Genomic DNA, 25843 nt, shown 5'->3' on the forward strand with positions numbered 1-25843 from the left:
TAGCAGTAATTATCAACTGTTTATTTAGTTTATTTATAAATACAGTTTAATATATACATTGTAAGTCTCCCAAAGGGAAGACAACAAAAAGGCATCAAGGCATTATTCTGATATCTAAAACTCCATCACCACCAGCATACATCACCAACTACAACATCCACATGAGCCTTGCCTCAGAACAAGTGAGAGGCAAGTGAAGGGCGATTTAAAGTCAGTCAATAAATTGTTTTCCCACATTGCTGGCAAGATTTACAGTAAATCAATCAGGGAGAGGATAAGGCAATTCAATAAAAAGTCCAAGGATCATTACAAAAGTGATTTCAACACAGCATGTCGAACAAACCAACAATGACTGCCCACCCCACATACCAACCAGTTCATTTGCTTTCACCATTTCCAGTGGGAAAAATATTTAGTAAACCACACATTGTCACAAAATACCCTTTCAAATCCACTGATGTCTGTTTTTAAACAACAAATTCTACCTCAACAACAAGAGGCCAAGTTAACTATACTGATATATGGCTACAATAGAACCTATAATGTATTTAAAATCATCATCTGGCTACTTTGGCCAACAGAATCTGATGGAAACAAGTGACTTCAACAACTGTTATCTTTCAAATAATGGCCTGAACTTCACTAATGGAGAGGGGTTTTTTTCTTTTATCCATAAATTCATAATAACCTATTTAAATCACTCTAACCACAATCCTGAGATCATCTGGAGAATAAGAATGAAGAATAAGTTAATGCATGTTAGATCTATACTCACAACTTGACTCCCAACTATCACAACCATAAACAACAATTACAGCCACTCTGTCTCCAAGTCAGGATTATTATTATGGTCTGGATTCCTTCTGACCTCACCATTTATTTTTATTGCGAGGTTGTCAGTTTTGTCCAAACTAATTATGGCATGTCATGTATATCTAACCACTAACCTTTCCTATTTTGCAGTATTACAAAAACACAAAACGTCCTTAAAATTCTCATTACTTTTATATTATCACAAAAAGCAATTTGCTGAAGCGCCAAAACATCCAGTAGAGCCAACACCAAATTTCTATTGATAAACTAAGTGGTGTGTCAAACCTGAAATGTGTCTACTATCTGCAGCTAGCAGCGCCCAAACTATTTTGTGCCTAATACTGATCCAAAAGAGCTACAGGAACACAACTTCTACGCACGCCTTTGCAGTGAAACATAACGGCATCCATTTACCAGCATATATTACACAACCTAGCACACACAAAACTGCTTCTCACAATACTCTACAAGCACTACGCAATCTGCAGTGTACTTTTGTTGTTGACCTATGGTGGATAATTGTTTATAATCAAGTATATAGGATTCAAAAACTGGAAAATTTCATTATATAAAGCTTGATTTTTACCTTCAAAATGAACTAATACTAAATTGTCTACTTTGAGTACAAAGTAGTTCAGCCTTTCATTCAGCATCTAACCTGGTCAACCTAACTAGGCAACAAACGCAGCGCCTCCAATTTAAACCTGAAGAATCTAGGATTGATCACATAACATTTTGGTCGTTCAAGGGACCGTTTGGTCAAAGTTTGGGGTCATCTTTTGAAAGCAGCACAATTAATTTAATTTGGAGCGAGCACAATCCTCCCTACTCAGTGTCTGCTCTTCATAAACCCAAAGGAAAGCTGGTGACCCGGTATATCGCTTGCACTAGCCGACATGCTGTATGCATGCACGCATTCTTACGTCTGTGTAAGTGACATCTTAATTAGTAAAAGTAATTTCGTCATGCAGTTTAAGTAGCTACTTTTTTAAGCTCCAGTTTTCCAACTCAAATAGCAAATATGTGTAAACTAGTAGAAAAAGAAAGGCATTTGAACCTAATCAGATGAGTTAAGACGTATGGTTAAGGGCCTCTGATTACACTGCATAGTTATTCGCTGTACAATGCATTTACAAATTACTGACTAAAGCATTAAAAAAAACAACCACAGAAGCCCTTGTAACATCACCAAGTCTGCCTGTCACGGTTACCAAGACGGTACACAGTGGCAGCATTCCTCACGGCCAATGTTACACTTCGAAGCCGACAGTTTCTTCCAACACAACACAAAAGAATAGCAAGATGCGAGGAGTTAAAACAATGTTACACACTGTTGGCACATAACTTTGGAGGATCTGTGTCTGATTAACGGAGTCACAAACCCCAGAAAGACACAATAATTAACACAAAGGAGTGCTGCAAATGAAACAAAAAATAAGCAAAAAGACACAAGTACTGCATCTGTGGTGTGTAAGGCAGCTGGTCAAAACTGTGTCTGCCTCTGTCCTGTCAAACTGTCAGTGTACCAGGGGTTAAAAAAAGGCTTTTCACAGAGGACACATGATCATCTGATGGACTGGTTATTCAGGCCAGACAGACTCAGCAGAACAGTGGTGTGACTGGTGTGTTTTCCCAGATTTCCTACTGGCCTAGCATCAACAATGACTACAGTTACACACATTTCAATGTCAAATCACTCTATGCAACTTCTGTTTCCACTATTATTTAAGATATATATGAAGCTGTCTCATTAAGGCTGGGTATTGGAACTTAATATCTTTAAGGTATCGACTGAAACAACTCAGTACCAAGTAGTATCAAACTTCTCCAGTCAAACGAGACCTGCATTCGATCCTTTTTGCACCCACATCTAGAAAAAAATTTGTATGGTTTTGCTTGCAGCCAATCACCACAAGCCGTCTTTGATTTAATGCGACGTAGGAGCTACACAGGAGCTACAACCCATACGCCTGTGGTGTATTTGACGGAGTTGGCAGTTTAGCGTGCTGACATGCCACCAAAACATTTAAAAGTCTGGCTATACTACATGCCTGTAGCGTCTGGTGGCATTTTCTGCAGCTGAATGTTTCCATTCACATGGCGGATATTGAATGAAGAACTCTTTAAGGGCATTGGTTTTGGTTCTGGTTTTGTACTTTTTTAAACAACACCCAGCCCTGAATTCAACAGCCCGATAATATAAAACATTCCATCAAAATGCCCGCTTAAGATCTGACCGGACTGTTTACACAAAAACTCGTTTTCTAAACTGTCAGATCTGTCGTTTAGCATCTTGGAGGAACGATTCTTGTTTTACTGACTCTTCCACTGCAACTGTAGTCATTGTCTCACACTAAAAAATCCACAACTAAACAATTAAATATGGCTGCATTTTGATTTGTAGAGAGTTAACAGAAACAACAACAATGGTCACTGGTTTGTATTTGTTTTTTGTTTTTTTAAATCTAATTGACACCACTCTTTAAAAATGCCCCAAAAGCGTGCATCTAACCAAAATGTTCACGAAATCAACAAATGTAACAGTGATTAACCATTTTGTTCTTTAGCTATCAACATAGGTAAAGCATCCAAAAATCCTTTATCACCCCAGCCCTACTACTTACCATGGCCTAAATCCAATTTTATTACTTGCACATCAATCAGACCCTTGATGAGGTGGAGATGCAAAAACTGATCCAGAGACCAAAAAAATGCAGTGCTAAATATAACGTGACTTATCCAGTCTGCAAATGAACAGCTGCGTCTCTGGAGGAGGGGAAAAAAGTGAGTGTTCACTCTTTCAAGTATTCTTTCTTGGGATGGTTTGAATTTTCTGACGTGAGGGAAATCTTTTAATCTCCTTAGGAAGCAGTTTCAAATTATCTGCATCTGACCGTAAAGTATCTGATCAAACCGTCTTAACAAAAGCATCTGTAAATTGCCTCAAAAAAGTGATGAGTTGTGTTAGACACACGAAGAGTTTAGGATATATTGCAATTTCACATGATGATCCATGAGAGTGAGTAATGAAAAAATCCCATCAACAGAGCCCTCCTCTTGAAAAACAGACACAATGTGCAAGACTTAAAGCTATGGCATCAGAAAGTGTTTGTTAGTTTGTCTTTTTATGGATTACAGTTTGTGTGAGGCAAAAAAGGGGATGAGAAGCCTGGACAGAGCCAGCGTCTTCTGAGGTAGGGTGAAGTTAGCCTGCAGCGTTACTTCACTTTTTGAGTCCATTTCAGGTCGTCTGCTCTGGGCTTCTCTCCCGTCACGCCCTGGATAAGATCCTCCAGGTTCCTCCAGAAACCGAATTTCTCCAGAGGGTAGTTCAGCCAACCTGGAGAGAAAAGGCTCGATGACAAATTTGCCTTGTGCCTAGATCCCACTGAAGCTGCAACTAACAATTACTTTCATAATCAATAAATGTGCTTATTATTTTCACAATTAAATCAAAAACTTGTGAAAATTGCTCTTCAAAACATCCCAAAGCCCAAAGTGATGACTTCACTTTGGTTCTTTTGTCCAACCAGCAGTCCTAAACCCCAAGACTCGTCATTTACCATCATAAATGACAAAGAAAAGCAGCAAATTCTCACATTTAAGAAACTGGAGCCAGCAAATGTTTTGACATTTTTGCTTGAAAAATGATTAACGGTTTATCGATTATCAAAATAGTTGGCATTTAATATTATTTTGATCGACTACTCTATTTATTAACCAGTTGTTGCAGCCTTAGTTCACACTACACGCCTTTTGCCCTTATTTGCCCTTGTGTAACTTAACAAACACACAAGCCACAAGGGTCCAGACCTTGGAATGCGCCTACTCCACCGAGTTGACTGATTCGTCTGAAATCATGACACGAGACAGCGGTGGAATAAAAAACAAACAATGAGCGTCACGGGACCACAATTAGCCAGTCAGCGCCAAGAGCAGGACTAAAGCTGTAAAGCTTTTGTCAAGCATTGTCAAGCATTGTCAAGCGGTAACCTGTACCAACGAGGAGTAATAACATTAGCAGCACAATAGAAAAGATAGACGCTGCTATAGAAGCTGTTCTAAATCAACATGTGTTCTCAATATCACCTTACATCACAGTTTGTTTTACTTCACACCCCTCCACTAACGTGGAACTATGTCCAATGTATATGTGTTATTCCTATGATCTAAGAAAGTCTAAAAATGAGTAAACACAAACAATTCCCTCCCAGATCCAAAAGGTAGAGTGCTAAAACTCTAATATCTGATGTCATCAAATATAAAGTCTGGAGCTCCACAGCCAATGAATGGTGAAAGACGTTCTAGATGACGTTGAGAGCATCCAGGGGAACGTTCTGAGTATATGGGAACATTTTCTGTTTCAGAACTGGAACACTTCAATAGAATAAAGATCATTTGAGTATAAAAAAGAAAACAAACATCTGTGGGTCCATAAATCAGGCTCCTGTTCATTATCTATGGAGCAGCTCCAGACTTTATACCCCATTGACATCACAAGTTTGAGACTTACTTCTCTGTTATCTGACTTTGAGAGAGAGTAGCTCATGTTAACAAATATTGATTGAACTTTTCCAAGGCATGGAAATAATATTCATTTAGGTGGTGTGTGCCCCCCGCCCCCCGGGTTGTGGTTTGACCCACACATCCCATGACACACTCATCAGGGATTCCTCCTTGTGAAAGATTTTGTAGCGTGTGACCCCTGTTGCCGTCAGTCATGTAGTGTTAGAGCTCTGATCAGCCGTTGGTCAATGTCAGGCCATCGGTGAGCGTGTGTCGCACTTGTTTTTGCAGTGTATCTCACACCGCTGGCACTAATAGCCCTGTTATGGCCCTTGTCAGCTGGTTTTTGGCCAACTCGGCATGTTGAATCAGCATCAAACAGTTCAGCTCAGTGCATGAGATGAGAAACGGAAGTGATGAATAAGTATGTAAATAAACGGCTGAAGTCAAGAGGGCGTGAGGCGGTCAGAAAACAGTTCATAATTGTTTTTTGTTGTTAGCTAGAGCATGGTAAATATCCTTTGTTTGTTTAACCTCAGGCCATGTTGTTAATGTGCTAACTGGCTTACTAGCATCTTGAATCCGTCTTGTCGGTGTTCCACTTTCCCTTTTTGAATGACGAATACAGACTACCGCCACCTAATTGTACGGAGCGTGATTTACTTTCACACAGGTGGAGATCGTACGTACTGGCTGGCCGTCGGTTGAAGTCCTTATTGTATGTTCAAGCACAATTTTTGGCTGAGACACAGGCGACGTGAGGTGATGCAACAGTCGGCCTCCACTAGTTCTTCGATATCAGTTTGGTGTGTCTGGGCCTTAAAAACATAATGACTTCAAGACTCCCAATTACAAGACAAGAAGTTGTGTAATGTGAACAGCACAGTAAGCTGATGACTTTGAAAGCCACGCTGAGTAAGCTTCGCATCGCTCTCATCCCACAAACTGTGAGATTTTACCTTCAAAACACTATTCACAGGCCGATTTCCACCTTTAATCCTGAGTAAAAAAGACGAACCTGTGGTGATGCAGAAGTACGTCTCATGAGGGGAGACGTGATGGATGCGGTGGTGCTTGCGGGGGAGGATGATGTGGCAGTCCTGCAGAAACACGACCCAACGAGGCAGGCCGAAGTACGTGTGCGACCACTTGTGAATCTGGTTGGTAAGAGTCACAAAGATGCCGAGTGCGTACAAGTAGCAGTACCAGGGGTAGATATGGTAAATCTCCGCTGCAAAAAGGAGACAGACACTCATTTATTTGGTGGTTTTTTTTTCCTTCTGTATGGTAATGTTGAAATAGATAAGAAAATCAGACAGATGAAAATGTCAGACTCGGTTTGTTGATACAAAACTCACCAGGGGAGAGGGTGACGAAGCTGAAGGCCATGTGTGCTAGAGGGATTATGGTCAACATGCAGTTGTCACCATTGGTCTCAATGAAGTCGTGACGGGTAATGGCTGTGGGGTCGATGTGGTGCTCTCTAAATGGCCGTATAAAGGCCTGAAAAAACAAGAAATACGCACTGTGAATGCAAGAGGATGATCATTTTAAAAGCAGATTATTTAGAGTACAAACAAAAGATGCCTTACCTTTCCAAAGATAGGTAGATCCACTGATCCCCACGTGTCAGCCCCCCAGTGAACAAGTCCTGACGCAAAGTCTGCTGTGAGTATTCCTGCCACTGAAAGACAGTGTGAGGAGCGCAGCACAGATAAAAGGATGAGAAAACCATTAAATTAAAGACAGAGCCAATGCTTTATTTGGACTGCAGCTCTAAAAAAAACAGAAGACAAAAACCAGTGACAGTACAACATCAGAACATTATAAAATGTTTCAGTCAGCACTTACCAATACTCAGCGGGATGTACCACAAGTGTCCCAGGTGGAAATTGGCAAGAAGGTGAATGAAATTGAAGGCCATGAGAGAGAAGCAGAGGAGGACACATAACCACTCTTGACATCTTTTGCCTTAAAGGAAAACAGGAGCAGACGAGTTAATACGATCCAACACATGAGCAGCACTTCTTAATAGTACGACGTTCCTGATAAGATAATCATGCATATTATGTCTGCAGTCCACCTGAACATGAAGTGATATGATGTAATCCAAACTAAAACGTCCAAAGGTTGGTAAATAAGACAACGTCAGATGCTTCTTTACATCAGTGACATTCGTCTGCACTTTGCTTGTTAAATGACAGGTGAGCAGCTGGGCCTGAAATACCTGTCCACATCTGACAACTCAAAGGAGGCTCCAGTCTCTAAGTGGCTAAAATAAGCCCACTGGGAGGCAGACGTCAAATCAGCAGAAAGTCAAAGCTGAGGAGCTCAAAAAGCATGAAGTATTTGCACAATGGGTGTGAAGGCCTTTCACTTCATAAGCCCAAGTTCAAATGGTATGAGTAATAGTGGGAGGACTGGCACAGTGTGGACTTGCCAACATCTCCAAACTATCCAGACCGTCAGTTTCTGGTTATGCATTGCTTTCCAGGGCTGACAACGCTGTTACGAAAGGTCACAGCAGCTCCATGGACAAATAAGGCTGCTGAGCCTAAAGCAGAAGCGGTGGATTCTTCTAACCTCTGCCTGATGCTCGAAATGTCAAAGGACAACAGCGGCTCAAACACAAATCCAACCAATCTCACATGATTCCTGTTGTGTAACAAACAAAAGTCTGGCTGTGACCAGCACAGAGCCGTCGCTCATTGCTCGGTGTCATTTAGTTGTAGCAGTTAAACACAAGCTGGTGCTCCTGTTTGTGATTTAAGTAGTTTTTGTCCACAGTTTGTTACTTGGTAACTACGCTATGTGAAGCCTGACGTTATATCACACCACTCGTGGACACTTAAACCGGGGAACAAGCGCATAAGACGGAGCTGCTGAGCACATCGACTCACCTGGTGAGTATAAACCGGCCAGTTCTCGTGCACCGGCGTGTTGTGGACCCCATCTGGCCGAGCCCCGGCCCGGTCCCTGCGGCTCCGGGCTCTGTGTCTCCACTCCACACCCGTCCTCGTTAACCATTCTCGCCATTTCTCCACTGTGGGCCCTGCCCCTTCAATCTCTCTACTCACAGTCAGGAACCAACGGAATCATCAAGTTCTCAGCCCACAAACAGCGTAGCGTTTTCAGCCAATCAGGCGCAAGTCGTTGAGCGCAGCAGCCAATCACAAGGCGGGGAAACGTTCCATGGATAGGCTAGTGACCAATGGGGGTGTGCGAGGGGAAAGACCGCATTTCCTGACCCCACCCGTCCTGTCAGCTGCCCGCGCTGCCCACAGCCCTCTGCTGGATGTACAGTAGAGGGAGCTGTGTGTGTGTGTGTGTGTGTGTGTGTGTACATCAACAGTACAGCTTCAGCTGAGGAAAGGACCAAAGGTACCACGTACACCACGTACAGTCAGTTGTTTCGATGCTGCAGCCTCATTTAGTCAGGTGAGACCAGTTGTTGTTGTTGGTGGCTAATGTTAGCTAGCTTTAATGCTAATATTAACCAGCTGACACTTGTTGCCATAGTTGCTCCTGTTCAGCCATCGTTAAATAGAGTGGCTTCAAGAAAATTATCAATACATCCAGGTAAAAGTACTTTATTACAAGGAGGCTAAACGTTTTATAATTCTAATTTAACTCAAGTCAAAGTATATAGGTATTATCAGCAAATGTGTCAGAGGGTTTACAATAGACACAATGGCCCCTGTCAGAGTATTATATACTGTATCAGTAGTTTGTTGACTGGTTAACTTTATCTGGTAAATATATAGTGAAGTAAATAAAATATATATCCCTCATAATATTACCACTGTCAGCATTACCCTTTTAAATGTATGGAGCAGAAGTATGAAGTAACATAAACTGGAAATACCACAAAACTTCAATTAAAAGTCCAGTCCCTTTTACTATCCTGGTGTGGCTATAGATTGTGACCAATAAAGGCCTGTCTCAATTAGACGCCTGGTCTGGTTGCAGTTCCCTTTTTTTTCAATAGAAGTTATTCAGATGTGTAAAACCAGGTTGTTGGCTATCGCAAATTATGTGTCCATTCCTTGATACCACTGTAAGTTATTCATATTCCTTTAGTCCGTAAGGGTCCTCAGATCAAAATAATCAAAAAGGTTTTACATGAAAATTAATCCAGGTTGTGAGTACTGTTTTAACAGGATAAAGTGGTGGTGTGTCAGTATGCAATAACTTTCTCTCTCTCTCTGATGTCTGTCGGAGCAAGATTGAATTAATGACTCATGATTGATATATTATCCTAAAGCCTAATTTTTAAACAAGTAATACTGGTTTAAATAAACAATTTGTATTTCCCGAACTTTGCTGAGCAACAGTTTTGTGTGAAAGGAATTAAAGGCCTGTCCCAAATATAGGCCTGCTGATTTCAGTGATTTATGCAAATAATAGCCCGGGCTACTAATTGAAGTTTAATGGTACTAAAGAAAAGTACAAGAGTCTCAAAACTGTACTTTGGTAAAGCACAAGTAGATCTGTTTGTCACTGCTCAGTTACTTTTCACTGCAGGTTGACACTGAAAGCTTTCTCTCATTCATTCCCCTGGCTTTTCAGTGTGTATTTTATTGTATGTTGTATATGCACGTTGTATTTGGAGCTCTTATTTATTAATTTATTTGTTTGTTTATTTATTTGTTTTAATATTTTTTTAGTTAGTTAGTTATATTAATCCACATTCACCACTACCAAGGTAGCAACTACTCTTCCTGGGGTCCACACAAGTAGACAATTTACAACAATGAAACTACTAATGACAATAGTTACAACAATGGCAACAAGTATCCTCACTATATGTAAATTGTCAGAAAAAAATGATATAGCTCATATGTAATAGTAGTACTACTAATAACAGCATTAACAGTGATTAAGAAAATGAAAAGACCAGAAGAGTTTAACACAAAGGTTCGTATAGTCAGATATTATCTAATAAAACTTCTCCTATTTAAGATGTGCTGGTGTTCAGTGCCATCAGGTATTTCTTCAACCTATTTTTAAAAACAGCTGCGCTTGTTAGATGTAAAATGTCTGATAGTAAACCTTTACATAATTTCATTCCTCTAAACACAACAGTGCGTTGCCTTGCATTTGTTTTGGAAACAGGAAGTGAAAAACAACCTCTTGCTGCATGCCTTGTATTTATGCTATGGTCCTTACCACTGTAAGAAAAATGATGGTAAAGAATATTCAGGGTTTTAGACAATAAAATATTTCTCATAAAACAGAGCAGAAAAATAACCATATTGTCCTTCACCAGTGACCAGCCTAAGGTTATGTGCAATCTGATTATGTTAGCTCTTCTGTTACAGTTCAGAGGAAGTCATGTGGCATGAGTCATGAGTCATTATTTGACGCACTTGAACACATTACTGGACAGTGATGCAAATTAGTAAGAGTCAGTGTTTAAAAATGAAGATAAATTCTTGTGGAAAGAATCAAACACAACTCTTAATAAGTGCCAGACCCATAAATGGAACAGCTTTTCTCTCTGTTCTGACCACTTCTATCCACCATCTAATATCACTCAAAGGAGTTAGGTTTCCTCTACCTGCTCCACAGGCACTCCCTGCACAGACGGGTTTAACTGTGGTTTATATTGAGGTCTGAAAGTTGATCCAAACACTATGCATTTAGTTTTAAGCCCTTATAAACGGGACGTTTTATGCAAAATATGAATCTGCAAACAAACCAGTAACTATAGCTGTTAAATAAATGTAGTGGAGTAAAAGGTGTAACATTTCCCTCTGAAATACACGTATAAAGCAGCAAATACTCAAATAAAGCTTAAGAGTCTAAAAACTGTGCTTAAAGGAATACCTCACCGACAAAATAAATCAAAATATTCGCCGTTTTCTGTGGAGGCATGTGAGAAAAACAAACTTTGTTTCATGAATTCAAGGTCACTGAGCATGACTAACTGATACACAAATGGTCATGTTGTGGGTGAAGTGTTTCTTTAAGCACAGTAAACGTACTTAATTTACATTTCACCATTGCTGACCAGACAGTATACCATCCAACAGTTTGTGCAACAGCTAACAAAATATGTGACCTCACAGTATCAGTAAAGGTTCAGTGTTTGCTGTGTTGCTATGTGTAACCACAGTAAAGTACAGTGGGACATGCTTAGCTCTAATATTGCGGCACTTGTGTATTACTTGACTAGCTATTTCCATTTCCTTTTTTCCTGACCCCCCACTCCCATAGACTCTGGACTATGTTACCTATATTAACCATATTACCCATAACAGCACCAGCCACTTTAACCAGACGACCAGCACTACCTTATATACTGAGGCTGAGACTGAGGCAAGCTGCTATTCTAATTGTTGCATCTTTGCACCACTTGATTGCTCTTATATATTTTTATTTTTGTGTTACCTCTTCTATTCTCTTTTACTTCCTTATTTATACTTAACCTTTTGCACTGTCTGCACCATCGGTCATTTCAGAGCGAAGCGATGTTTCAATTCTCTATATGTCTGTTACATAACTTTAGAAATGACAATAAAGCATCTTGAGTCTTGAATTTTATGCTACTTTATACTCACAGTTCATTAAATTATTCAGTTAATATTGTACATTTTACTCGATTTTTATCTTACTCTTACATACAAAACATTCGATCAGCTTATAAAATATAATGCACATTTATAGATCCAACCACACAACAATTTATAAAGTAGTTTTAGAGAAAACATAAACAGTTCTTGCATAAAAACACAAACTTGTGAAATGAAACGCATTATTAAAAGCTAGGGGAGTGAATAAGAGACAGATTTCAGTGTAATGGTGGAGAGCAACTAAGTACATGTGCGCACGTATTGCACCTAAGTACAGTTTTGAGGTACTTACATTTATGCTACTTGTTCATCCAGATATGGGGGTCACCATTTCGGGTAACTGCATCATACATGAATAGAGTCACAAACTTCTTTAGTCGCAGAATAAACTGAAGCACCGGTGTATGCATATGCTTGTTAAGATGTGTATATTTGTGGGAAAGGCAAGAGATGTTGTAAGAAAGTGTTTTTGGCTGTGCACCAGTGAAACAGTTTATGTAAAGATGCCTCAACTGTGTCACTTCTGTACAGTCTAGCATCTCGCCACAAGATGGCAGTAAGACCTCACATTAATTACATACACTCAACTGATAAACTGTGGAGTAACAGAAGAGCGGAGAGTCATGAGCAGCCTGTTTGATCTGAGGCTCATTAGACCTGCTGAGTGTAAATGATACACACACCTGTTTTGGCACCTGAGCCAAGTCACTGTGTCTTTTTATTGTTTAAATTTAAATTTAATGTGGGAACAAAATCATGATGGCCTTTGAGACATTTATAGAAAAGCTTTGTGGGCCTGAATGAGGACACACTGAGGTGTTATTAGACACAACCCAGACTGACTAAAAGTCTCACAACACCCACCCTGACCCTCATACAGTTGGAGTGGATGCATCATCTGATACAGTTTGACCACATAACAACAGTCTGGTTTGAGCTAGTCTCTGTGTTGTGGGGAAACAGCTGTGTGGAGATGTGTCCAGGGTTGCTTTCATGAGCATCGTCGTTAGGGGGTGATTACGCATGAACTCGGAAAATGGTTGCCACGAGTGGGATTTTTCCATTATTATCGAGTTGATGAGATGTGACTGTAGAGGGCGTGTATGGACGTTGTGTCAACAAATGCCGGGGTAAAAAGTATTCAGTGCGCTCTGTTTTGACAGTTGGCACCCTGGCTGTGGGTTTAGACGCTCATTTTCACTTTTGATTTTTGATGTCTTAGTTTCATTTTAACACAAAACCACTAAAGTTGCATTTCCCATCATTTATTCCGCTGCTGCAAACCAACGTCTGTGCCACAACTCAGCGTCACACACACAAATTAAAGACAGATTAAGTTCGTTTCTGATGTTAAAACACAGACGGTTGACTGCAGGGAAGCTACTGTAAGAGCAGCACAGGTTGTCCGGTTGGCTCCTCGCTGCGCGTCACACACCTGCCCAGTTAAAGCCCCGCCCCTCGCGTCTAATAAAACCCCCCGAGACAGGAAGACCTGTCAATTCCTCCCAATCCATGAGCGCAGCTTCTTCAAAGTAGTTTCACTGCATGTTGTCACAGGCAGTGACACGGCGGATTTAAACTCATCACATTCCAACACTTGAGCCATTTCACAACTGAGGCAACTGAAGCAAAAGCACTCTGGGCGTCTCATCTCAGCGCTCCATGCTCCTGCAATCCGGCGGGTGTTAAGATCCATGGAAGTGGCCGGCTTCTACGACGAGGGCGGCTTTGCTATCCACAGTAGAGACAGCATTATCAGTCCCATCAGCAACAGCTCATACTGGAGGCTCGGCGACTCGATGACGGAGCTGGGCATTGAAGAGCGGGAGAGAGCGATAGACTTCAGCGTTTACCTGGATTCAGCTTTGCACTGCCCGCAGCTGGCGGCGCAGACGCACCAACAGCACCAGCAGCAGGGGGACGTTTACTCTGATTTCCTGGCGGAGAACAAGATCAAGAGAGTTACAGCTTTACAGAACTACAAGAACTACTCGCTGCTGAACGAGCTGGAGACGAGTCAGTGCGACAACCTGAGGGACCCCAGGGAGCCCTACGCGCTGGGTTACACTGAGCTGCAGGAGACCCGTGTGGATAGTGTGCTCAGCCCTGAACTCGTCGGGAGCCGCTACAGAGCCGCCGCCGCTGCTGCTGCTGCTGACAGAGACGACAGTCAGGAAGACGCAAAGATGGAGAACGGGTCGTCTGGTTTTGACATGAGGTACCTTCATTACCAGGCCACCAGCGGCAGTCTTGGAAACATCTCCACTGCGTCCTCGACTTGCTCCAGCCCGCCCAGCACACCTGCCCCGTCAGGCAAAAGCAGGTCGCCGTCGCACAGTGGCAAAATGTCCAGCGGCAAGTCGAAGAAACGCCTGGACAAGGACAGTGAAGAGTACAGGGTGAGGCGGGAGAGGAACAACCTCGCCGTGAGGAAGAGCAGGGACAAAGCCAAAATGCGCAACTTGGAGACTCAACATAAAGTGCTGGAACTGGCTGCAGAGAACGATCGTTTACAAAAGCGCGTAGAGCAGCTGTCCAGAGAGCTGGCCACCCTGCGCAACCTGCTCTCTGCCACTGGACAATGTTAGAAAACCTCCTCCAGAGACTCCACACAGACCTCCGGGCTGCTTGTCTCATCATCGATGGACTTTAGAGCCGGAGGTGATCCACTGAACTAGTGTTGGAAAAACGGTACGCTTCACATGTGAAGACAGCGACCACCAGTTTACAGGGACACTTTGAATGGGACTGAAGGAGTGGGTGCATGGATTGCGCAATCATTCACGATTCTTCACATGTCACCGTAGCTTTATTCTCAGATGTAATTTTTTGTGTATGCAGTATTTCGGTGCAGATTTTACATACATGCGAGTGAATTTCTACATTTTGTGTATCTGGAGCCATGGTTGTCAAGGGAAGAGTTGTGCTGCAGTGAAATGATGCAACTCTTTGTAATAGTATTGGCAATGAATGAAATAAGTCTAATTATTTAATATTAAAAGGGGAAATGCTTTAATTGTACTTGATATTTTATTGAATTAAACAGATTTATACTTTGTCTAAAGAATTTCATTCGTAATTTCTTCCTTTCTGTCCTTTTGAAGCAGGTGCAGACAGGGGTGTTAATGCTCACCTTCAATATTCACACTCATGACAGTCAGACTCTATCACAGTGTGTTTCTATTACAACATATTGCAGATAAAAATTGGCTCGAGGATGAGGCAAATTTGCAGTCTTATAATTCAAGATAATAAGCCAAATTTGAAAGAGACCTCAACATGACGTAGGAATTTGATGCTTGCTTTAGGACTTGGAGTGAATTTTATAAATCTGGTCGTCACGACTAAGGCTACAGACATTTTGATATTGCCTCAGATCACCATCTACACGATTCATTATTATTTATTGTTTCCACAGAGCAGAAAATGGTGTTCAGTACCTTTTTATATGACAACAGAAACCTCCTCTGTTACTGGCTATAAAAAAGGCCTCCTATGTGAAATTGTGTTTCTCTATTGTCATCAAATGCAGCAGAAAAGTGAGGTGAATCCTCACAGTGACAGACTCTCCACACCATTATTGAGTAACTCTTAATGACACTGCATTTGCGTTCGTCTGTTTACTCATTGATTGACACAAAACTTATCAGATCCTGAAATACATCCAGCTAACTTAGACTGAAACGATACTGCTGAGAGCAGCAAAAAAAAAAAAAAAAGACTCGGTCACACACTGCACGCAGCACAGAAACGCTAGCTTTATCTTTAGCACACTGCTCTGTCAATAGTCTGCTGGGTCCACTGGCCCAGAGAGGGGTTCAAGGTTGCATGGAAATTAATCAGCAACTAACCTCCTCACACCACCTCAGGTCATGCTTCAACAGCCAAGAGAACTGGCTGTGTGTCAGTAAAGATATGAACGATCCCGAGCAAACCTCATTTAACCCTCAAGTGGAAAAGATTCAGTAGAAAATGAAGAAGTTAAAAATGGGAGTGACAAAGTAGGTTACACCAGATGTGATAGATAAGTTGACTATTTGTTTGTAGTGGAATTTACCAAGCCCTCAGACTGCATTTCACTGTGTGCACAGTATGAAACTTATCTGTCTCAAGCAAGCAAAGCCCAGACAGAGAGGATAAAGAAAGAGGCATGGTGGGATTTGTAGGTGATCCGTGACAATTCAGGGTGGGGAATGTTTTTCCAACTCTCACTTCAAACAATAGAGAAGAAGAAAAACCACCCCTGCTTGTTTCTCAAGAGGAGGAGGGGGGGGGGGTAACATTTACTACATTGTCACCGAAAAGTCACATTATATTCTCCAAATAAAGTCTAAAAACTGGTGCTGTTTGGCAGTGATAGATGACATTTTGAACACAGTGGATGTTTCAACACACTCAATGATGGAACAGTTTAGCTTTTAACTGTTGTGCAATATCCTCCCTTTCCAACACATCACCACTTGAAGAATGCTACACCCACATTTCAATAAGACAATTGTTATCCTCCATGAGCATGACAATAGCTTTAAGTAGTCGTGGCTTGGCGCTAGGTCTCACCGGGCACAAAATAGTTTAAGTAAACATGATTATGTTTTACAGTTTTCAATAAAAGTTGGGGATGTTTTAAACCACAAAACAGAGTTTCAAATATGATTTAACATCCACAGACTCCACTGTTGTGACTTTCTCAGCACATTTTCTCCCCTTGCTCTCCGGTCGTAGCTGTCAGTTTTGGCACAGAGTCATTCAAACATTCTAGGCATTCTTTCTTCGATGACCCCTCGTTTCCTATTGGAGCCCCACGCAGTCTTTCCCTGCTCCTGGCTCGCATGCTGACAGGGGAGAGGGAAATTCCCACACAGGATGACCTCTTTTCTTGAAAGTTTAGCCCGGCCCCCTTTCCACATTTTACCGTCAATGGGCAGTGACTGTCCGTAAACTCCCAGTTGCATCACAGCCCCTCCGCAGCCCAACTGGCCTCCTGAAAAACTCCTCTGATAAAGCAATACAAACACGCGCGCATACACACACACCTGTCACTCTAATGTCCACTCTGTGCCAGTTGTTGAGAAATGGAAGAATTTTTTTTACCTATGAGTCATGTTAGTATGTTTTTTTGACGCTTATTAGCACTTTTGTGTTCCTCAAACCGCGTTTATGCAATGTTGTACCAGAGTGTTTCCCAAATAAATCAGAAACGTTGGAAGATGAAATCTCAGCCTTCTATCTTTTTACACTTTGGCTTTGGTCCTCTTTTTTTAGCAGTTTTTCTGGCTTGTTCAGTTTGACTGTGTATCAGATGGATTCATCTGTTGCACTGCATCCACTTTTCGTAACATCTGTGACTTGTAGCGTTTGTACTGTGGTTTTGTTGTTTGGTTAAGTGTTGTTTTGTATTGCTTTATTTATAGTTGATATCGTGGGATGCAAGACAAATTTCAGTTTCTTTCTGACAAACACATTTGTTGCTGTTTCTCATCATAAATAGTAACACAAGTGCGTTGAAGTTAAATTACACAATGAACATGGAGCACAACAGATTGGTTAGAGTTTTGTTGCATCTCAATAGATCAGGTTATATAGAAAGAGGTATGTCATAAAGTAATATATGGAAATGAGCTGCAACAATTAGTTGAATCATCGATTAGTCTACCAACAAAATCAATAATCAACTGTTTTGATAATCAAATAAACATTAAGTCATATTTTCTGTTTTGAGTGTCTCACATGTGAGAATTTGATGCTTTTCTTTCTCACATGACAGTAGACTGAGTATCTTTAGATCTTGGACTGTCAGCCAGATGAAACAAGACATGTCAAGACGTCACAATGGTCTATGGCAAATTAGAGTCGGCATAAGAGGCAGATGATTGTATAATGAAAATAATCATTAGTTTTAGCCTTAACATGGTACTTGCCGAACCACCATTTACCTGTTGTTGTATGAACAAACTCAAAGGAGCCACAGTATGCAGCAGGAATGAGTCCTAAAATGCAGAAATGAGTTAGCATTTTTTCACTTCTGGTTCCCTCATCTCTAAGTCAGTGGCTTTTTGGTTAGATGCCTGAAAGAAGGTCTGTGGTTAACACAAGTTTAAGAGAATAGCATAAAAATTCGTCAGTAAGTACCCCACCCGCTAACAAGTTCTAAATGAGACTACAGAACGTCATCACACCAAACATGACTTTACAGCCTCGTTGTGACTTTGACGTTTGACGTGAAGTGGTTCGATTATAGTAAGCTTTTTACCTCTGGTGACTGCATTTATGCTTGGACACGTCAGCCTACAAAAGAACATCATCACTGCAGCATTCTGACAGTTGCCTCAAATGTCTAATCACTCTTGCTACAAAAAGCAAGTCACCACATGATAACAACACAGTAATTACTCTTTCCCTATTATTTCAGTTAATGGTTGCAGCTAAAAAATTACTTTTGAAATAGTTCATTGATGCATCTAACAAGAGTAAGGCAATCGAACCTTTGGCCAATGATTTAGACAAACAGAAGAAATGAGTGGCATAAAGCTAGATAAAGAAAAATATAAATTGAGTTTATTTGCTGATGATTTGATGTTATACTTAACTAATATTAAAACATCTCTTCCAATGGTAATGGGGATCATAGATGATTTCTCTAAAATATCATGTTATAAGATGAATATTGAAAACATTGAATTGATGCAAATTAATAAAGGAACTAAGATTTTAAGAATTTTAAATGAAAAAAAACCTAGGTTGTAGTATTAGCTATTTAATTAATGACAAATGGTTGGACTTGCCCATAAACGTACTTAGAAGGATAAATCTGTTTAAATGATATGGTTGCCAAAATTTCTCTTTATTTTCCAATCTAGACCATTATTCATCCATCCATCCATTTTCAACTGCTTATCGGAAGCCGGGCCTGCCTAAACATTTCTTTGTTCGACTCAATGCCTTATTCACTTTTTTTGTCTGGTCTAATAAAGTACATTGGTTACGTAGAGCTCTTTTATAAAATCCAAGAACAATAGGAGGCCTTAAATTCCCAAATTTAGAACTGTATTATTATGTCTCACAGATATTTAACATGGATCATGTAATTAACAACACAGCTGAAAAATCCTGGATAAATGAATGCAAACAACTAAAGCCTAACAGCCTTTTTACCACAAAGCTTTGGAATAATCCAAAAAAATCCAGAATACTGTGCTCAACTGGGGCACTTGGTGTACAAGGGGAGTTAAATATGTATCAGATATAATTTGTCACAATAATGTCCAATCATTTACAAAAATTCACAAACAAATTCACATCGGCTTATCAAGATTATTTTAGATATTTACAACTACAAACTTGGATCACTGGCAATTTTGATTTGTTCCAGGACCCTTTGAGTACCTCCTATTTAAAGACAGAGAAAAACAACAACAATGAATTGGCAGAATATACAACATGCTGCTGTAGGAACAATCTTCACCTATAGGCCTATGTACCATCAGCTCCAGTGTTTCCCTTTTTTGTGTTAGGAATTACAAGTACGTTCTGTAGACGTTCATCCTTTTACAAAACAGATAAACAGCCTGAGATGTCTTAAGTGCAATTTCAACAGTATGCCTCAGTTTTTCCAAATTCAGTCAGTCTACTTCTCACTGTCATTACATGTGCATTTATCTACACATTTCCTGATACAGATTCTTTTGAACTGAAGCTGCTGATTGATGATATTTTGCACAATGTTAAATGTCTTTAAACATGGCTATTATAAGTGTTCATTGTTATATCAGAGAACTGTATCCTGGTCAGGGTGGAAAAGCCTCTGAAGCAGAATTATACATGAAGTAGGCAACGCATTGTTTAACTTGCTCCTGAAACCTAGCACCTCTTAGTCTGGTCATCTAGTGGTTTGGATTGGATCCTTTGGTGGGCTGGTTCTGGCCCATAGGCTGTATGTTTGACATCCCTGATCTAAACAGTACTCATTGCAAAAGATGTATGATGAATAGAAGAAGCCAACACAAAATGGAAGAAATGCGTAAATCTTACTAACATCATTATGACAAATGAAAAATGGGGTTAATACAATATAAATTGATAACTAGACTCTATTACACCAAAGATAAAGGTAATAAGTTTTTATCCAGACTCCTCTGATAGCTGTGTGAAGTATGGCTCCCATGACTCTCCTCTGCATTCTTTCTGCCTTTGTATAAAACTGAACAAAGTGTGGGATGAAATCCAAAGATGGATTTTTTTATTACTTGCAAAACAAAAATTCAATTCTCAGCTGAGCTGTGTATTTTTCAGAATGTGGGAAAAAATGAGATATCCTACAGGATGGCAGATTATGTTTTTGTCCATTGTTTATGAAAGGCTCATTTTAAAACACTGGAAAAAAACAGAGGCCCCGACTTTACAGTCTTGGAAATAACTGATGAGATATTATTTGACCACAGAAAAGACACTGTCTGAGGACAACAATAAAACAAAGCAATTTAATGATGCATGGAAGGACATTTATGAGGCCCTAAAAGACTAATAAAGAATGCAAAAATGTAGTAATGATAATAAAGTAAATTAAAAAATAAAAAGATGGCAGGCATGGCTTGGAAGGGACGGAGAAGATCTGTTGGAGTATATAGGACATAGAACTGATGTAATGTGTGTGTGTGTGTGTGTGTGTGTGTGTGTGTGTGCGCGTGTGTGTGTGTGTGTGTGTGGTGTTTGTGGTGGTGGGGGTGAAACTGTAAGCAAAAGCTCATGGTGGAAAGAATGAAATCAAATGAAAATAATGATCAAAATAAATAAATAAATAAAACGGGTAAGGCTGGCAATATTCAATATTTTTATTACAGTTGACATGACCAGAACCAACAGTGTGTTATATTGTCTCTTAATACTTTACACACTTCCTTATCTGTTAAACTCAGCTCATTTTTTCCTACTCATCTTCAAACAGTGGCTACAAATACACTTTCACTGAAAAAATGCTCGGTCATTTTCTAAAACAGCTGGACAGCTGTAGTTTTTAGCAAACTTCCCTCAACAAGAATAAATAGTGCATCAGTTGGGGCCTATTTTCATCCATATTTGGTGCTCTAGAAATATTTACAGCAGCAGGGCGGTGTATGTGGAATTGAGTCAAAAAAAAAAAAAAAACTACAGCGCTCATGTTCATCATAATGAAAGGACGTGTCACCCAGTGCCACAGTGTGGCTAATTGATGGGTTTTAATAGTTTTTGGACAACAGTTTAGGGAGTAAAACATTTAAGGCTTTGGCTACATAGACAATATTTGTTAGTAGATCAGTGCATTCAATCAATCTGGTTTATTGTCATTTTATTATACATCTCTCTGCAGGGCAGAATAGGAGGCTTCTCTGGGATCAAGGTGCAGTACAAACAACACTATGTACAAGGACACACACATTAAAAAAGGTTGTTAAAAAGGTGTCCAAAGATAAGATGCAAATTAAAGGTCTCAGGTCTCATATAAGTTAGGCGGTACGGTGGTCCAGTGGTTAGCATTGTCGCCTCCTGGTTCAAACCCCGAGTGGGAGTTACAAACTCTGGGGTGGGGGAGCCCCTCTGTGCAGAGTTTGCATGTTCTCCCCATTTCAGTGTGGATTATCTCCGAGACTTCCTCCCACAGTCCAAAGACATGCAGGTCAATTGGTGACTCTAAATTGTCTGTTGGTGTGAATGTGAGTGTGAATGGTTGTCTGTCTCTATGTGTCAGCCCTGTGATAGTCTGGCGACCTGTCCAGGGTGTACCCCACCTCTCGCCCAATGCCAGCTGGGATAGGCTCCAGCCCTTCCACAACCCCTGACAGGATAAGTGGTTATGGAAAATGAATGAAAGAATATAAGCTAAGCTACAGCTAGCAGGAATTCATTTTTGTTTTTTGTCTTTTTTTATGGGATTTGTTGACACTAAGAAAAACATAGAATATGAACAAAGTTATCTTTTAACTGATAATCTGTTTCTGACAGATTCTCAGTTAGTTTGTACTCTTTCTCCCAGAAACACAGATCTCTTCTTGCTGTTTGTTATTCTACATCCACCTGATCACAATTAAGCTGTGGAGTACCTCAAGGTTCTGTTCTGGGTCCTATTTTGTTTTCTATGAAAATGTATTTTTTTGTAAATTTCTTTCTTTAATGTCTCAAATTACCTTGTGATAAATGCAGATAAAGTATAGTTAGTTGTTTTCAAGTAGTTCAGTGATACTCTGAACTACTCTTTCTAAGATGTTTTTTTATCTAACAAGTGATAGCAGACTAGAAGTCAGCTTTTATTCTGGTCATAGTTTTGAGTAACAGGTTTAAAGAGGTTGTTACTCATGTGGTTTCTTCCATTTTTGGATCCACCCTCTTTGAATTTGATAAACTTGTTCATAAAGCTCATGATCTTGTTTCATCTCACAGACTGACTCATCACCAGAGCTAAAATGAACTTAGACTTGCAGTTGATTTTAAAGTACCTTAGTACACTCAGATACTGAAGTAGTTTGTGTAGAAAAATTTCAGCATGAAGCTGTAGATAATCTTTGAGAAAGATATTGTTTATATTTTTATGGTTGTAGTATGGTATCATCCCAAAGAATATTTTATCTACATTATAGGCACCATTCAGAGTTTTGAAGACTTTTAAAGCAAATGATTGACCAACATAAACCAGATCATGATTCTTAAGTCTAGACAGGATACAAAAGGTGGTCAAGGTGTCTGGGCCGTGTGAAACTTTTTGAAATACTCTGTCGAAATTAGCCAAAATTCGTATCATCTTTTTAACCACAATTAAAACAGATATTTATAAATTTGATTTGTAATTTGATTTAAGCTGCTGGGCTTTTAACACTGTGATTTTGCTTGTTTAATTACAGTTCCTCCTCTAAGTGAAAGGAACACCGGATATCCGTACCATGGGTTGTAACGGGAAGCCAGACCGCCTGAGCTACGGTAAACGGGCCAGAACATGATCTGTCTTGAAGTGCACCAAGATTTCAACATCTTAGTTCACTTCTGCTATTTTTGCTGTAGATGACTGTGAAAACACTGAACTGACGTGCAGAAGTGACTTGCGGTCACTACACAGTATCACTGTGTATCACTGCCCAGATCTTGTGTAACACCAGGCAACCCTTGCAAAACGAGTGTTGGCGTAATTATTGGAGACACATATGTGCATGAGATGCATAAATTCAGTACTCTCACAATGTATGAAGGGTTAATTGATGCTTTATGTAGAGTGACCATCAACAGGTGTTTCCTCACTGCTTACACAACATTTTAATGAGGTATCATAACTAAATTAATGCAAATTATTAAGTAAATGAAGTGATGCAATTTTACTTACCACTGTGTTTTTACAAAATTTTGGAATCTGACAGGAAAGTTGTTAATTGAAGTACAATTTAAAAAAAGGTTAAGTGCCATTTGGGAATAAATTGTGATGGTTTAACTGCCTCTCAGAGGTTATTCAGCACCCACCCTTTCAAAGTATGTACAAAATGTTAAAATATGACCCAATAGTAATAATCTTTAAAGTAGCTGTTATGATAGAAAATCCTGCACTTTAACTTTAACCCCTAAAAAGTACATAAATATTGTCACCAAAATTTACCTGAGTAGAAATGCCCCATTTTAGAGTGTCATATATTTTATATATGTTGTATAATTAGATTAATATTACAGATGTATTAAGAGGTACCTATCATTTTAATGTTGTATTTGGTTGAGGTTGAGCAAAAATTATAACTTTATAACTGTAATTTAATTTATAAACTCTATCAAATTTTACAGTGTGAAATTTTAGTATGTTAAGCAACAAGTAACGGTAGCAATAGGCGTAGATTTCGGAAGGGTGACACAGGGGACACTTCCCCCTCACATTTAGAATATGTGTATTTGTTTCCACCAATAACAACATGAAAGTAGCAGAGGACTTTTATTTTGACAAAATTAAATACATTTATACAATTAATTGATGCAGAAAAGGCATTACTTGGTGCATAAAATTTCACCAGAATGTGGGAAGTTAAGTGTTTGACAACCTCTAAACACTTTCACATGTGTTTCCCCCAGTGTTGAAATTTAACCTACACCCTTGATTATAGCTGTAAAGTAACTGTAGTTGAGCACAAAAGTATCACATTTCTGAACTGCAGAGGAGTAGAAGTATAAAGTATCATAAAATGGTAATTTAAGAGTAAATAAATAAATAAATACTTAAGTAAAATACAAGCAGCTCAAATTTGTTCTAAAGTTCAGCAGTATATTTACTGAGCAAAAGATGGCATTTGATACACTACATTTTCACTATTAGATAATGAACTGTTAACATTTTCCCCTAATCAATATACAATAGAAATAGTGGTCAGTCAGGGTCTTCTCATATGAAGAAAATCATTCACAGTCAATGAATAACTTCTCAACAGATATGATTTAACACTAACTAACACTATTATCATTGTGGCTCCTCTGCACACACAAGCAGGCCTCAGTAAAGACTCATGTGGGTCATTACTGTAGGACTTGATAAAAAAGGAAGACACCCAACAAGTATTTCGAGGTGTCGCAGTTTCTATCCATGTTGAAAGTTCAGCCCAATGCACTATTCCTCAAAACTCTCCTCTAAAACTTTCCTAGATTACCAGACACTTTGACATGCTGCTCAGTTAAGCTGACATCCTGTTTTATTTTGACAAGTGGGAGTTGGAAATTGTGAATATTATGCAAGTCAAAATTTGTCCTCTAACACATTCAAGAAATACCACCACTTGTTGTGCAAACATAATGGATGAGTAGGGCTCTTACCGTAAATTGTGAGTATTAATTAAATCAGGTGACGAACGATGAACACAGTTTAATCGAGCCAGCTCTGCAGGGAGTTTAAAATTTAGCAGCTAAATTAAAGCCTTAATTTCAGTTTAAACAAAGTTAACCCCACCTGAAAGGGGCAAAAATATGAAATGTATTAAGAGAGGATAGATGTAAACTTAGACCAGTGACTGGAAGAAAAAGCTGAGGGACGACTGTTCCTTCTACTCTGATCTTGTGACAGCATGGATGACAGAATGAATATGTAAAAATGAAACAACACTGTTTTGTTGACAAGCTGCTGCAAAGATAAACAGTAAATGTTTAATTCTACGCTTATGAAATCACAGACACCTTGAAATAATAGTAGTAGTTGTGTGGGCTTTGACATGTAGAGATTACTCAACAGGAAGTAGGGTGTGTTGACGATGGTGGCAGCCATGAAAACATTCCACCCACACTAACTTAACTATGTGACCATCCTCACGTTCACAACACTGTACCTTTCACCTCATTCACAGAAATTGTTTTTAACAAACACACTGTGGCAGACTTGCATGTGTGCTGATGTCAGATTCTGTGGTGCATTAACCTCAAACTCAGATGCAACTATTTGTATCTTTTTTTTTTCCACAGTTGCTATGAAGAGAGCATCAACAATAAGCCAAAGGAACACGGTGGTGACATCCGTGCTGAGGCAGGCAGGTCAGCCAAACTTTGTTTACATGTGGACCATATGTCATCGACGTCATCGCCTTGCTGTGTTCGACAATAGGAAGGATGCGGAGCTTTGAAGCGCACCAAAGGGGGAAGCACCAGCTCCAACCTCTAAGTATTTACGCTATGACCTACATGCATGAACCCAGCCTATGACAGTCGAGGTGCTATATGTCACATCAGTGCCTGCGTGTGACGGTTGGTCTTCAACAGCAGCAACCAGGGGGACAGGAACAGGAACAGGAACTGCTCACGGGTGAGTGTCTCAACACGTAACCAAAGACATCAGCCTCTGACAGAGAGGATGCAGTTTAATGAGAACAACAACACAGAGTTTTTTTCCATTTCAGTCAAAAACAATCATGTTGCTTGGTCAGGGATAGCAGTTATATATTAATCACAGAACACTGTGCCATGTTTAATGAATA

General features: G+C 39.8%; 3 protein-coding genes across 3 annotated transcripts in view; 2 read left to right on the forward strand and 1 right to left on the reverse strand.

The window, feature by feature from the left end:
- peds1b (plasmanylethanolamine desaturase 1b) lies at positions 1-8405 on the reverse strand. The gene is made up of 6 exons (XM_033628704.2): positions 8220-8405; positions 7171-7290; positions 6912-7003; positions 6678-6822; positions 6338-6550; positions 1-4153 (listed from the first exon to the last, which is right to left on the reverse strand). Exons 1-6 carry the CDS (start codon positions 8353-8355, stop codon positions 4032-4034), a joined length of 828 nt encoding a protein of 275 aa, XP_033484595.2. The 5' UTR covers positions 8356-8405; the 3' UTR covers positions 1-4031.
- Positions 8406-13379: 4974 nt separating this feature from the next.
- cebpb (CCAAT enhancer binding protein beta) lies at positions 13380-14958 on the forward strand. The gene has a single exon (XM_033628024.2). It carries the CDS (start codon positions 13589-13591, stop codon positions 14480-14482), a length of 894 nt encoding a protein of 297 aa, XP_033483915.1. The 5' UTR covers positions 13380-13588; the 3' UTR covers positions 14483-14958.
- A 7832-nt stretch (positions 14959-22790) lies between these two features.
- The window catches only part of klhl12 (kelch-like family member 12), a 30815-nt gene continuing 27762 nt past the window's right edge, over positions 22791-25843 (forward strand). The window contains exons 1-2 of the mRNA XM_078169825.1: positions 22791-22838; positions 25335-25671. The gene's annotated coding sequence lies outside the window, so the exon portion shown is untranslated. The remainder of the gene's footprint in view (positions 22839-25334; positions 25672-25843) is intronic.

The sequence above is a fragment of the Epinephelus lanceolatus genome, chromosome 8 (assembly GCF_041903045.1).
Source record: "Epinephelus lanceolatus isolate andai-2023 chromosome 8, ASM4190304v1, whole genome shotgun sequence".
NCBI lineage: Eukaryota > Metazoa > Chordata > Actinopteri > Perciformes > Serranidae > Epinephelus > Epinephelus lanceolatus.